This window comes from Cyphomyrmex costatus, unplaced genomic scaffold (assembly GCF_001594065.2).
Source record: "Cyphomyrmex costatus isolate MS0001 unplaced genomic scaffold, Ccosl1.0 scaffold254, whole genome shotgun sequence".
NCBI classification, from domain to species: domain Eukaryota; kingdom Metazoa; phylum Arthropoda; class Insecta; order Hymenoptera; family Formicidae; genus Cyphomyrmex; species Cyphomyrmex costatus.
This window is the reverse complement of record NW_017276629.1, coordinates 1,520,271-1,535,157: the sequence shown is the minus strand read 5'-3', so window position 1 is coordinate 1,535,157 and position 14,887 is coordinate 1,520,271. Positions and strand designations below refer to the sequence as shown.

The following is a 14,887-nucleotide window of genomic DNA, read 5'->3' as shown; positions in this document are numbered from 1 at the left end:
TAAAAAAAAAAAAAAAAAAAAAAACGATTCTTGATTAATATATAAATAAATGTAATTATTATAATTTATTTTATGGATTTTTTTTGTATTTTTAAATTCATTATATAAATATTGCCACTCAAAATCGTACTTCTATTTTACACTGTAAACGTTAATTGCCGCGCGATATATTGTATCTTATAAGTCAAAGTAAGTTATTTCTTCTTACATATAACCAGCGATAAGATTTAATCTAAACGCTAAAATTGCTTGCTCTTAAGGGAGACTATGCGGTATTAATACTCTAATTATTATTAAGCTTTTACGGATTGCTAAAATTCGTCATATTATATATATATCTTTAAATATACTTTATGCTTGCATTTATTATCCACGAGGTAGATAGAATTATTTCTGTCTGTCTCTCTTACCGTTGCTCGAGTAGCAAATCGTCAGCGGTACTCACGACACATTGTGATCTAATCATAGGATATACATTTTCAATAATACGCGTTCAAAATAACAAACGCAAGTATGTATATACATATATAAATAAATAAATATATATATGTGTATATATAAAATTGCATCGATCACTTTAATCTAAGCGTAAATTCTGATTTGTGACGAATAAATCTATAAATAAACTCTATGTTACAATGCTATATTATATAATTACATCAATAGTCTCTAAGGATGTCTACGTAGTGACGGTTTTTAGAGTAACCGAAATCCCGAGGAACTCTCACTTGCATTGTAGGTATCATCGAAAAATTGATACCAGAGGTAATTTGAAAACGCGTCAAGCGCGATAGCATTGATAGAATATGTAGAAGACACGGTATGAGATTAGGTGCGGGTAAAATATACGCGAGTCCCTCTTTCTCCAATTTTCAGTATTTTATAAAGTCTGGTATGTGCAAAAATGAAAATGAATATCGTCAAATTACGTGATCTACATCGTAATTACCTGTACTAACTTTATTATAGCGGCTTAGCGTACCTTGTATAATCTTTATATCATACTTTTCATATTATACAGCTTACGACGATCAATGAATCTATACCAAATGTATCTAAAATTCAATTATATTCTGATTCTTCAAATTCATTTTAATAAAATCTTAATACACTGTACAAGTTACAGGATTTCATTTTTTTTCCTTGACCATTGTAGTTGCCTAGCAAAGATGACAAGATTTCGAATTTATACATAAGATGTAAAAAATATAATTTCTAGCTACAAAGTTTAATTAAGAGGTACTAATTAGTAGATACTAATCAGTGATAAAACAGTTCAACTTGTTTTTCCAAATAAAAAATATATACAGTATTTGATTATGAATTTTAATATTTTTTAATCGACTTTAACACATTGTTGTTTTTTGAAATATAGAAATAAGCTATATTTATTGTTTATATATTATAGCAAAATTTATTTACAATAAACAGACAAAGGAATACATTAAATGTAGACTAATTAAGAAAAAAACTTATCACTTTATACAAATACTAAAAAAAATAATATTTACAAAATTGTTAGATATATAAAATCTTTCATTTATATGAATTCTTTGCTCGCCAATCGAGAAATTCGTCGAACTCGGCTTCGTCACCACTTGATACATCATCATTAATATTTTCTTGTTTTCTATCGGTACCTTGCACTTGTTCCATACGTTTTGCGAGATCCATTACCCTTTTATAGAAATTAATTTATAATTAATACCTTTTTTTTTTCTTATTCCATATATATATTTACTTACCTAGACCAATGCCTAATTTGTTCCTCAATTTCATCTAATTGCCTCTCTGTTGTTGCTTCCTCCTGATCGTCAGCTATAATTTGTGCAGACTGCGCAGTTTCTTCCTTAATTTCTTTTTGAAATTTCTCCCATTCTTCTTCAATGGGATCTTTGTATTCAACATTACGAACCTGAAAATAGTCGAATAATTTTAAATATAGAGAGAGAGAGAAAGACTATATATAAAGTATTATATATAAATACTTTAATTTTGAGACAAGTCCAAATATGTTGCTATACTTCAGGTATAATACTTGGTATAAAGTTTTTAAATTGTATTTTAATATTTCTTTATTTTTGTTAATGTTACATTTATATTTAAAATTTGTTATATATATATATATATAATCTTTTAAATTAATATGAATTTTAGCAATAGTTTTTATTAAGCTAATCTTACCTTAGCATCCATTACTGGATCATCAAAAAATCCTTCTGGAAGAACAGCTAGATTCATATCCTTTACTTTTTCTTTTTCTTTTTCTTCTTCTTCAACGTGTTGTATATCTACAGTATTAATTACGGAATCTTTCTCTGTGCTCTCTAACTTTTGCGTTAGAACAGATGCACTGTTGACTTGCTTTGAATTATTATCAAAAAAATCTGCTGGTAAATTTGACATGGCCGATACCACTGGCTGGCTAGAGTTTTTCAATATTCCTTTTATCTTTTTATTTGGGGAAGTATTTTGAGATGGAGATGGAGGCCTTTTGAATGTTTGTACATTAGGTATCTTTACAATATTTTCTGTTTCTAGTTTGGTCTTTTTCGTTAATGCAACATTATCTTTGTGCATCTTGGAATTTAAGTGAACAGGCCAAATTGTTTCATTCCGTACCACTGATTTGCATAAGATGCACATTAGCTGTCCTGAATCTGAATATGTATTTAGTGTTAAGGATATCTTCAAGGTTAATCTCAAAATAAAATTATACTAATAAACAATACAATTTATACAATAACAATGAAATACATATGTATTTCATTTTATTGTAGTATTAATTCGTTATAACTATGACCATGTTATTCCTCTCAAAGTGTTACAATGCACTATTTATAATAAAGTTCTGGACATTCGATAATGTATAAAATTAAGCTCAACAAGAATATTGTACAATGAAAACCACTGACAATACGATTTTAATTAATTTTTTAACATAACATGTTAATATGATCACTTTAAAGTGTACGAAACCTGTGTTAACCTCAAATTGCACTATAGAATATTTTTACAAAAAGGATATTTTGCTAATGGTGAATCGATCTTTTTGACGTTTCCGAATTTCTTCTTGTGTTCGCTCATCGCTTTACGCAGATCATCTTGCGTCAATTTCCTTTTTAAGGACATTTTCTCACTGATTTTCACTCGCCACAGTGCAACGAGACGTAACGAATGATTTGTAGGTTATGTTTTGATCGCGCTTCGTACCATAAAGCTACCTGCTGCCCCTACTGAGCCGAGTTCACAATCGTTATTTGAATGCATTTGAATGCACTCAGATGTTGTTTTATCCTTGTTGTCCTCCTAACGTTAAACGAGGATAAAACAACATCGAGTGCATCCGGATGATAATTCCGAATACTATCGTAGTATCTCGTAGTCTGTTAGTTAAAAGTGTGTTAGAAACAGATATTTTCTGTATTTATCTATTCCACATATATAACTTTCTTTAACTATATTAATATCTGATCGATTGACTGACAACGACAATAATGATTGATGAAAAAAATTTCATACTTTAATGTTTTAAAGAATCTTTTGTATTTTAAATTTATGAATGATTTCTGAAAAAATATTTTAAACGTCTTTAGATGGTATAAGATTTCTCCAGAAAACATAAAATAAGAAAACTTGAAACTTTTAAATCTGAATGGAGAGAGAAAGTAATTGAATGGTATGCATCATGGATTTAGATTGGTTTTGCAGTGTACGTGTTTTATATATTATATTATTTTTAATCAATTACTGGGGGGTATGTAGATATATTACAAATCACATATATTTAATTTGCTAATTTGTTTTATTTTTCTCTTAGAATTGTAAATTGATTCTTCGAACTGGAAAAATTCATAATACAAACTTAAATTTATAATACTATAGTCGTCTTGGATTTTCAGAAAATCTTTCTATTCAACTCTTTCTTTTTTCTAGAAGAAATTTCTTGAATAATCATTAAGGATAGTTTGTAAATTTTTATAATCATTATTTTAATTTTTTTTTTTAATTTACATGGCCCTCTGCTCTTCCTTGGCTACGTTTATCTGTATACATGCATTATACTATATTGTATTAAACCATAAACCATTGTTTGCAACAATAATGAGAAATGACATTAATTATAAAGCAACGGTCGACATTGAAATCATTGTATCAAATGAATGGCGATTCAGTATATCTCATGAATAATTTCACATAGGTATACGCTAACTCTATTAATATATAAATTTTACATTTTGACCCTCTTTCTTAGAAATTTATATGTAAAAATATATACTTGTGATTAACTTCACGTTGTTTGCAATTAATATCATTTTCATATTAATTTTTTTCTAAATTGCTCAAAAAAATACTTTGATAATGCATTGCATATTATATTGATCCAAAAGTCACCATTTAAATATCACAATTATAAAATTTTTATTATAAAATTTATTCGCTACAATTATTGTGATAATACGTTACTTAAATCTTCCATTCGATCTTTTTTCAAATTCCATTTTTATTTCAAAAAGTCCAATTTATCGAAAACAGATTTACTGCAAATTTATTTATATGTATAATCAGATATATAATAAATGGCACAAATTGACTGCAGAAACAGAACAGTATTATAATATATATTTTATTGTTAATTATATCAATAGATTCTGTAGTTATCGGAATACGAGTTTAATGGTGATTGACGCCAATATTCTGCCGTAAGGTTTTGCTTGAATCAAAAGGTAAACTACGCTAGCGTATTGCTAACATTTTACTTACTAGATATTGTAATGACACGTGCGTAGAATTTGTAGTACCTAGATGGGATGAGATAACGTAAAAGGAGAATTTCAGTTTTCAGAGATAGCAGCTATTTCATAATAGAGAGAGATTCAGAATAGGAGAGATCAGAATGGGGGAGAAGTTTCTACTGTACATATATTCTCTATATTCTAAATATAAACGCGAAAATCATGAATCCATATATAGTTTATGTCTAGCCCCAGAGAGGTCTTCGTATAGTTTCTCATACTAACCCTAAATGTAAATTGAAATTCTACGGTATTTGCTATCATGCGCCAGTGACGCCAGCTGCAAACATTTGAATTGCTATGCATATATAAAATGAGACAATGAATAAACTGCATCTTTTCATTTTTTGGCACGATAGGATTTTAGGAATGACTTATTCGAACTAGCCACAATTGAAAGTTCGCGTGCGTATTGCATAAGAAAGTTTCATCTAATTATCGATTCTGAATGATTAAATTTACAATAGTCCGCGAGTTATTGGTCCTCATGTTGGTATTCATAGTCGGTTTTTATTTTTAAGACCGTTTTAATAAGTGTTAAGATAAAAAAAAAAAACGAGAATTGATTAAAATGAATTGAAATTTTTCATTCATCCGAATGTATATTTTAAATGGAAAAACTTTTTTTTAGATTTAATTAGATTCAATTGGATTCAGTTGCGTTGAAAAACGTTTTCTATCTAGCTCGTGGAATTAAACAGTATTCACTTTTAAAAATTGAACTTATTTTTGGATTTAAAAAAAGGCGTGGAAAATATTCAATTCTATAAATAAATAGAAAGAGATATTGGATATTGAAATGGATTCAGATTTTTAGAAGTATGCGAACATAGAAATAAAACTTTTTTAAATTCATTTATTTTTGTTTCCTGGGATATTTTAAGTCAATCACAAGCCGTGATATTAGCATCTTACTTGAGAAGATCGTAAAAAATAAGAAAAGTCGTAAAATCAAGAACAAACTATAGTATTTATAGTCGATGTTTATAGTTGGTTTTAGACCATCTTATATAATACCTTTTATGCCTGTTTCTATTAATATAGATTAACTAATATAGATTTAATCTCAGTTTAATTTATAGTTTCTTTTTTTAATTCTTGGAAAAAGATAAACTTTAAGTTAAACTCTTTATCTTTTTCTAATTTTTAGAATTAGAGAAAAAGATAAAGAGTAAATTGAACTAAGATTAATCTTACAACTTGACCTTGAAATACGCATATATGGCTTAGATATCTTAAAAGTCAGAAATTGTACTTAAGACGATCTTAAATATAAGAATTCGACTATGAATACCTTAATCTTAAATGATGGATTTTACGTGTTTTATCCTTGGTTGCGTCGGTTGCGAAGCAAAAGCATGTTCGAATATCGAACAAGCGTCGCTTAGCGACATTTAATATATGTTTAGATTACACACGTTGTATAATATATCATACAGCGAAAGAGAGGTTTCAAATTGTTGGAAATAATATTTCTTCCATATCGTGTACAAATATGAACATATTTTTTGTCTCCCGTTTTCGATACATCCAGCTGCACTCGCATTTTCGCACTTTGGATTTTCATATCTTGTACCTGTTTTAATCCGCTTGGTTTGCGACATCTAGTATAAATTTTTATATTAATTTTGTACTTCAAAGAACAAAGTCATTCGATTAAAGGAGATGTTCTTATTGGCGCCTAATTATATTTTGTGTAAATTTCTAATTAAAGCGAACTACGCGCTGCGTTGTTAATCTTTCATATTATGAATGACATTGATATAATAATTTTTATGCTGAATTATCATCGTCAATTAACAGTTTCCATATTTGGAACTATCACATTGTGGACGCGCGCGCGACTTTACGCGCGTATTATTTAAACGTTTCGGAGAACATGAACAGGAATCATATCGTAACGCTTTTTCGCGGACGGAATGCATATGAAGGCGCCTGAAGTATGGAAAAAATCGCGGAGACGACAGGAGGCGATTATCGAATAGAACAATCGAACGTCGATCGTTGGAACGCCGCGTCGCGTCGCGTCGCGTCGGCAGGTGTACGAGAGGGTAGTTTGTGCGGCGCAGTGGGGTGCGCGCGGGAGCGAGCGGGTGACGTCACGTGGCGGTCGGCGGACCAATCCGGACCGGGCGTTTCACTCCTGCCAGTCAGTTTTCCGGCTGCTAGACCAGGCGGACGCCATATTGCCCGTGGCCCAGTGGTGGCGGCGGCCGCCTGTGTGTGTTTATATCGTTGTTACGCGGTTTTCGCACGTTTTCGCACCGTGGTCCGTCGCGCCGCGGATTCTCGTCGCTGGCGTGACGTTACGAGCGGGTGCGCGCGTTCGCGGAACGCGCCGTGCGCGATACGTCCGGGTTAATCGCGACAACAAACAGTGAGCGCGGCGTTCATCAGCGAGCGGTCGTATTTCGTGGATACTCCGAGCGGTATCCCGGGCGAAGGAAGTGAAACAGATCGCGGCGGGCTATAGTGTCTCGTTGTCGTTCGTGCCATACTTCCGTCTCTCTCTCTCTCTCTCTCTCTCTCTCTCTCTCTGATCTCTCTTTGCCTGTGTCTATCTTTCTCGCTCTATCTCGTCGCTCCGTATTGGACCGTTCCGGAGCACTGATAGCTCCGTGACTGGAATTGCTGTGTTCTCATCGTTCGTCTCATCACCCCCCTGTGAGGACTTCTACCTGAGAAGGATGCCAGTGCGTAAACAAGGTGGTAAGCTCGTATATGTATATCAATTGTCCGACGTAGAGAAAAATTGTTGGTGGGGCGGTTACAGGTCACTCGGTCAACTGTCATTCGAACTGACAAATCGCATGCGTCTCTGTCTCCTTGATTCGAATCGCGTAGGCGAATTTACGAGCGAAGAAGAGGAGTGGCGTGGATCCCCGCGTGGTTGAACGGGAGAGCCTAGGGTAGCCGATTCAGGCGACCTTGAATTTGCGCATCACGACGTATAACGGAAAGTGACGTATTTGACGAGAGAGTGCCCTTCATTCGATCGCTCTTCCCATCACCGTAGACGAAACTCGCACGGGGCATTGGCCACGTGTAACGAACTTGCGACCCTTTTTCGGAGTGGAATGAGAGCTTTTAAAGAGGATAGATCATCATCTCGTAATCCCCTGCCTTTCTCTGACACGTTTATATAAATTTCAACTGTGTAGGAAAATGTCATTAAAGATGCAGTGCCATTCTATATTTTCCGATTCGATCACATATATATGGATAAAACATAAATTGTGTTTCTGGAATTAGTTAGGAAGTTGTGCAGAATTGAATCATGAACGTCACGTGGCAATCAGAGAATTGGTTAATATTGCACGTTTTACACAATTCGAATAAAAGAGGTACGAATTTAATAATATACCATACATATAATAAATAATTTATAATATATAGTAAATTATTTAAGTACATACGATTGGGTCATTCATATCCTGCACGAGTAATGTTTTAATGTAATCGTGAAGTAGTGATTCTCCAAAATCATTATACTATAAAATCCTTATAAAATGCTCATGTATAATTCGACTACATATGCAATCACAAGAAATCATTGTGTAATATTAGATAAAATTATTTATTTTACCAAACTTGACTTAATATGTAATGAAAACATTATTTGTAATTAGATGAAATTGCATGAAATCGAATGAATTCATGTAATCTGTGGGACAACATTTCAGCTTGTGATCACTCACACATTTCTTTTTTTTTTTAACTAGGAATGTCAAGTAATTATAACATTTGTATAAAATTATTTTAAAAACACTTAAAAACATACACTTATAGATACTTTCCAAAGATGTTAAATGTAAAAACTATTTTTATATATTTGTTAAAATGATGAAAATTAACTTAAAATATAAACGACCCATCGTGTGTAATAAGAATTTAAGTGTGACGCAAAAATTAATTCTGAGATTTATTTTGTATTTTTGATCTTGTTAATTTTTATTTTTATTATTTTATGAGGAAGACAGAGTAAGAACAATCTGAATAAGTGCAATTGTAACAAATTAAATACAGCTTATTGATTGTAGATTTAACTTAATTTTTTTATCTTTAAAATTTTCGAGAGATTTCACAAGCTTTACAAATGTTAGTTTTATTGGCGATATTTTGATCGCATCGCAAATATATAGATTATAAATCTATTTTGTATTGTTCCAAATAATAATTACATTAAATAAAATAATTATGTAATTAAATAATTTGATTTAACTATTATTTTTTTATTGAGTAAATATTTATTTATTGTAAAAATTCATTTACAATTAGTACTATTCAAGGAAATATGTAGTAAGATTTAATAAATTTTTTTTCAATATCAATCTTTTATAGGAAGAACGATTTTCTTGAAGAATTTTAAATACTTACTTAGCTTGATACGATCTTAAAATAATTTTGTTGGATTATCGAAATAATTACCTATGTAAGACGCTTAGACTGCTATTTCGCTACTATGTCAAAACTTTTTGCAACATTATTCATCACGCTTGACTTTATTTACATAATTGTTTTGACGGTCTAACAAAATTATTTTCGGATATATCTGTTTAAATTTTTAGAGAGAAAGCCGCTTGAGCAAAATTGTTCTTTCCATGCAGACTTAACTCAATTTTTATCTTCGAGGTTCTGCACAAAAAGTTAAACGCATTATTTTGAGGCCGTTCAATTTTCGTGCAATCGTAGGGATGATGACGGAAGCTCGATATCGGGAACTCGCTTTCTCGACGAAACCGCGATTGATGTGGGCCAGTTGGCTGGCGACGTGTTGCAATAATCGCGTCGTCGTGGCATATAAGCTGTCGTTCGTTGCTTGAACGGGGGCCAAGAAAACGCAATAATTTCGGCTCTAAGCGAGGCTCCCTTGCCCGCGGTAATGCCGATGCGACGTGTAACTCTCACGGCCATGGGCTCGGTCAGGCGTATTCTGTTCTCGAAATTGCATCGCGCTCTCGGTCGACGGCATATTTTAGCGGGTGCTCTTTAGAATGCCAACCTTGCTCCATAATCGCGAGAGAGATTTTAGATTTTGTTCTCATCGTGCTGCTCCCGTCGACATACATATAATAAAGCACTCTTTTATTTATTGTATTTTATTATGCGTTAGATAACATTGATTACGACACGAAAAGGATTATTTTGTTCAAGTGTCTAAAAATTTAACTGGATTTGAAAAAACAGATCTGAAAATAATTTTATTTTACCACCAAAATAATTATGTAGGATGCTCAAACAGATTATTTATTAGTGTTAAAATTTTTTGTAGTACTGTTTATCATGTTTAACATTTTTACGTAATTATTTTAATTGATTTAACAAAATTATTTTTAGATCTTTATCTAAGTTAAATCTTTGGGAGAACAATTTCAACAAAATTGTTCTTTCTATGGAGATTATAAATTACGGCATCTCGTTACTGGATACATATTATAATTTTTTCCCTATTACTGAAAAAAAAAGAATTTGATAAACGTTGTAATAATTTCAAATGATCGATTAATGTAACCACAGAAAAAACAACGGTTTTGCTAAAGTATTAAAAAATTTAGCTAAATCTGAAAATGATTTTGTCGAACCATTGATAATAATGATGTGTTAATGCTAATTACTAGATGTCAAAATTTTTTGTAGCATCATGCTTGAATTTCTTATGTAATTATTAGGTACATTTTTATGATCCAACAAAATTATTTTCGAATCTCTGGCTATTTAAATTTTTAGATACTTTATCAAAATTGTTTCTTCCATGTAAAAATAATTATACTTTTATAAATATTTAATATTACTAAACACAACAAGAGACCAACGGTAATAATTACCGTTTAGGAACCGAACATTTGATTGGAGTTATTTCACTCAATATTTGATAACTATTACGCATTATTACTCATTTTTCAGTGCAAAGTGCGAAAAGTAAAAAATTTCTCCATTACTTTTAATAATAAAAATTCCACTTTTTACGTTTGGCTTTAGGGAAAAAGTTGATGACCGTTATTCTTTTCATTTTATATTCATTTGATGTATGGCATTCGAGTGTCTACACGATTTTATATAGTTTTAACATTTTAAACTCTCTATATTTGTTGTCGGCTTATCGAAATCACACTTAAAATATGTTCATTCGCTTATTCTTATCAGAAATTAAGTTGACGAATTTTGCAAGTTATAATATATACAGCGAAGGCGCGCACGGCGCAGCGAAACTTATTAGATTTACCCTTTCATTTCTTGCAAACTTTCTAAAGTGCTGCAGGCGTTGTTTTGTTCGAGTGATTCTTCTTGAAAGGAGGCCATCCTATTTTTGCAGAATTTCGAGCTTAATGTTCAAACGTAATTCACTTTGGCCATTTAATTAGAATCGCTTAGTCGACAATGTATGGGTGTTTGCTTAAAAGTGTGTTTCACGTGTAAAGTTTAAGTGGAATTTAAACCTGTCATTTTGGTTTAAATTTAACTTTTCGCTTAAGTCGCGTGAACGATGGCGATTGCGGGACCATGAAAGTCGCTGAAATATATTTAACGTTCGATTCAATGTTTAATTATCGAGGAGAAGAGGGAAGAGGAGAATCGATCGTACTAGAATGGGATGGGTTTCTTTAAGTAGATCTCTCTCGGAGAAATCGGAAGCGAAATATGAGACTTCGCGTGGAGCCGCAGCCGCATTGAAAATGGGAGATAGCTTTTAATAACCTCAGGATTCGTCTTTGCCAAATCTAACGTGGTATACTGTGATACTTTCTAATCGTTAAACTAATTAGTAAGATAAATGAGATGACGGTAATTATTATACTTAGTGTTTAGTTGTTCGTTAAGTTGTGGAGGACACGCTATTCGATTCAGAATGTCAAATTGTCAAACCTAATTTGAGTTATTTTTTCTGTAGTTCGCCGCTGCTCCTGATATGTTATTAATTTAACTATAAAATAATGCAGTTAAACGATTACTCTAAAACAACATGTATTATTAAATATGATTCAAATTTAGTTTATTATTTAAATGCATACGTTAATATAGATGTTTATTTTGAAAGTAATCATAGAAATGGATTGATTTACACTTTGACAGATGGAAGTTAAAAATAGCAAAATGTTATTTATTTTAAGGAACTGGCTTACCATTGCTTCTTTGATATAACAAGTTCCGGACACAATGGAGAATATATTAGAAATGCAAATAAATATATTAAAATTTCTACCTATTGGAAAACAGTTGTACAACGGATTCATGGTTTCCGATTCGAGATTGAAATCTTAATATTCATTCCTATTCCTAATGCGTTCTTCACTGTGCATAGGGCTTAAGAAAAGTGTGCATAGCTAAAAACGTCCAGATTTCTTGGATGGCGTGTCGTTTATAACGTCGCGTGGAGTTGTGCGGTACCGAGGTTAATCCCTAGACACCACCACGTGTTTTGTGAGTGTGGTGCAGCAACGCGTTAAAAACGTCTTGTGCGAAAAATCGATATTTCGTGGGGCTCTGGTGCCCCAGCTGAGAAGGGGAGGAACCTTTCGCTGGATTTCGTTGCGTCTCCTCCCTATACGAGCGTGTGGATCGTCGTATCGCATTCGAGTTTACAAATTTCTGTGAAACGTCTTTTGCGCTCGCATTCGAAAGAACGTCGTATAGAGAAATAACGACTGTACGGTAGCACGTGCTGCGAGAAAACGAGGTAGAGGTAAAGGTAACGTATTGATTCTTTTCAGCTATGAACTTCTGCGTATGTAGGCCAACGGCGGATGTATCCAGAAGAGCATTCGGGTGTAAACAGCGTTAACGCTAAAATAGACACATTCATTGTCGAAGCAACCATGTAACTTCGACAAGTCGCAGATATCTTTTTTTATAAAAGACTTTCGCTAAAGTAAAAAAGAATGTGGAGGAAAACTTTCATAGCATCACACTTCTCTTCAATGATTTTCAAGTATAAAATTTATATTGTGTAAAATTATTTTTTTACATTTATCTGTGTGAGTTGTTTGCGAAATACGTGTTATTATTCTTACGTGCAAACATATTCTCGTCTGAAATTATATCTCGCTCTTACTTCAAAAGTAACACAATCCTAAAAAATCAAGTTTTTCAGAAAAGGGGAAGAACTATTTTTCAATAATATCAGCATAAAGAATATATTCTTAACATGATCAAATGTTCATTAATTTTGTCATGTTTAAATTTTTCTTTTTGAGACGATTTTGACAATTTTTTATAAACTTAAATTAATTTATTTTTGATGATTGATAAAGATAATGGTTTATACTTGTCTTATTCATAATAATAACTAAAAAGTTAAGTTTTTTCGTATTGTCACACTTTTGATGAAGTATTATACTTTGGGAGAAAAATGTTTAGAATAATCAAATTTTTAAAAAGAAAGTTTCTGTTAATGTGTGGTCACATATCAACAAAATAAATGATTGTACATTCCAAAACATTTTTCTTAGTTAGTGTAAAAGAGCAATATATTGTTCTTACTTTTATTAGTTACGCTCGGCGAATTGTTTTGTAAGAATTTTCTTTTTGTATGTACGTTTAGTTACTCTTGGTCAAACGTTGCACTGTGGCGCACTTCTAATTTGTAAGACGAGACGCGCTGCAAGGTCGTAGCAGCGACTATGGTTTTCAATTTCTGCGGTGCATGCGTTTTTGTAGACCCACGAAGACGTCGAGAGATATAGAAACACAGGGAGTTGTGTGGATAGTTTATGGCTCGGTAGCTCGCTTAGCTCGACAACCTGCAGGCTTTATATATTTACTTGTACATACCGCACTGTGCAAGCGTAGTATACGACTATACGTGATCTTTCACCCCTTTATCAACTAATTGGGTATCGTATGTTGTTTTGGAACAGATGTTATAAATTTAAAGTCATGTATTATTAAATTCTGAAATTTAGTTTGTATTTTTATGATAGCATTTACACATGAATTATCATGCTATCAATTAATTAGTTGAATTAATAAAATTGCTATTTGTTTTAGGACAGAATTTATAGACACGAAATTAGATTTAACGAAAGATTTAGTTTTTATACATTTTATATTATACATTATTTGAAATTAAAAGTTTTATATATTGCTTCCTTATTTATTCTAAAGTAGTATAACTCATCAAAGAATGGGTTATTATCATGAATGAGTTAAGTAAACATTATTCTATCAATAAGTCAATTAATTTAATTATAGAAATTCAGAATCGTCACTACGAAAAGAAGGTGGTTCTTCGTTGGAAACAAAAATGATATAAAAATTACATTTGACCACATTAAGAATATATTCTATTTGTCATTATTATTTGACTAGTCAATAATTTTTTGTCAAGTTGAAAAATAGTTTTTCCTATTTTTCAAGAAACTCAATCTTTTGAGTTGATGATATTTGAAGAAAGAGAACGATATATGCTATCTATAAAATTTTTATAATTTAAATATTGAAGAAAATTATAATATATATATGTATATACATATATTGTATTATATATTGTATAAAAAAATTTGCGCTCTCTTTGCACGATAAAATATAAATAATAAATTATAAGTATCACGTTTTTAATAACTGTGCGAAATGAAGTTGCGGAGTGACTTTGAGTGAATCAAATTCGAATTGTCTGAAATATCAGGAAATATTGTGGAGACTACCGTAGGTGTTCTGTAAGCCATCCCTTTGTTCTTACACAATGTGTTACCTTTATATATGTATATATATATATGCATACATTCGCGTATGATAGAAGATGCGGCAATGAAGGACGAAAGAGAAGATGACGTGCCTGATAATGAGAGCAATGAATAGGAAGTGGGGCGAGAGCGCGTAGTGAACGATCGGTATGTGTGCTCTTCCCAGAACAGAGATATGCTCTCCGTATTTTACAGGAGCTTAGATATTTACCTATGTACATACACACGTTATGTGGAGATGGACGGTGTGTGTTCGACAGAGCCCGGTTTGTCTAGTCTATAGTTATTGCTCGTCGTACTTTACGGCACGATCTCGTGTCTGGGAAAAAGTTTATTACTTTTGACTTGAATATTTCCGTGCAGTCTTCGGACTGCGCGATGCTTAATCGAATGTTTTCGCGTTGCAGCTGT

At 32.0% G+C, this 14,887-nt stretch overlaps 2 protein-coding genes across 9 annotated transcripts in view; one reads left to right on the top strand and one right to left on the bottom strand.

Annotated features, from left to right (window-relative positions):
* Positions 1 to 1,536: 1,536 nt before the first annotated feature.
* Positions 1,537 to 3,189, bottom strand: LOC108774459 (zinc finger protein 830). Its single transcript, XM_018540567.1, has 4 exons — positions 3,029 to 3,189; positions 2,185 to 2,668; positions 1,746 to 1,915; positions 1,537 to 1,678 (listed from the first exon to the last, which is right to left on the bottom strand). Exons 1-4 carry the CDS (start codon positions 3,130 to 3,132, stop codon positions 1,537 to 1,539), a joined length of 900 nt encoding a protein of 299 aa, XP_018396069.1. The 5' UTR covers positions 3,133 to 3,189.
* A 4,165-nt stretch (positions 3,190 to 7,354) lies between these two features.
* The window catches only part of dlg1 (MAGUK family member discs large 1), a 540,434-nt gene continuing 532,901 nt past the window's right edge, over positions 7,355 to 14,887 (top strand). For 7 of the 8 annotated variants that reach the window (XM_018540588.1, XM_018540591.1, XM_018540585.1 and 4 more), the window contains exon 1: positions 7,355 to 7,505. In XM_018540588.1, the coding sequence (XP_018396090.1) occupies positions 7,484 to 7,505 (22 nt within the window). In that variant the 5' untranslated portion in view covers positions 7,355 to 7,483. The remainder of the gene's footprint in view (positions 7,506 to 14,887) is intronic. The other variant, XM_018540590.1, reaches the window with a different exon arrangement.

Bases quoted from the DNA above. Each gene is read 5' to 3' on its own strand.
- LOC108774459 (XM_018540567.1), bottom strand. From the start codon at position 3,132: ATGTCCTTAAAAAGGAAATTGACGCAAGATGATCTGCGTAAAGCGATG. The intron at 2,669-3,028 runs ATATCCTTTTTG...AACACTAAATAC, and splicing joins ATCGATTCACCATTAGCAAA to ATATTCAGATTCAGGACAGC. The intron at 1,916-2,184 runs GTAAGATTAGCT...GACTATTTTCAG, and splicing joins ATCCAGTAATGGATGCTAAG to GTTCGTAATGTTGAATACAA.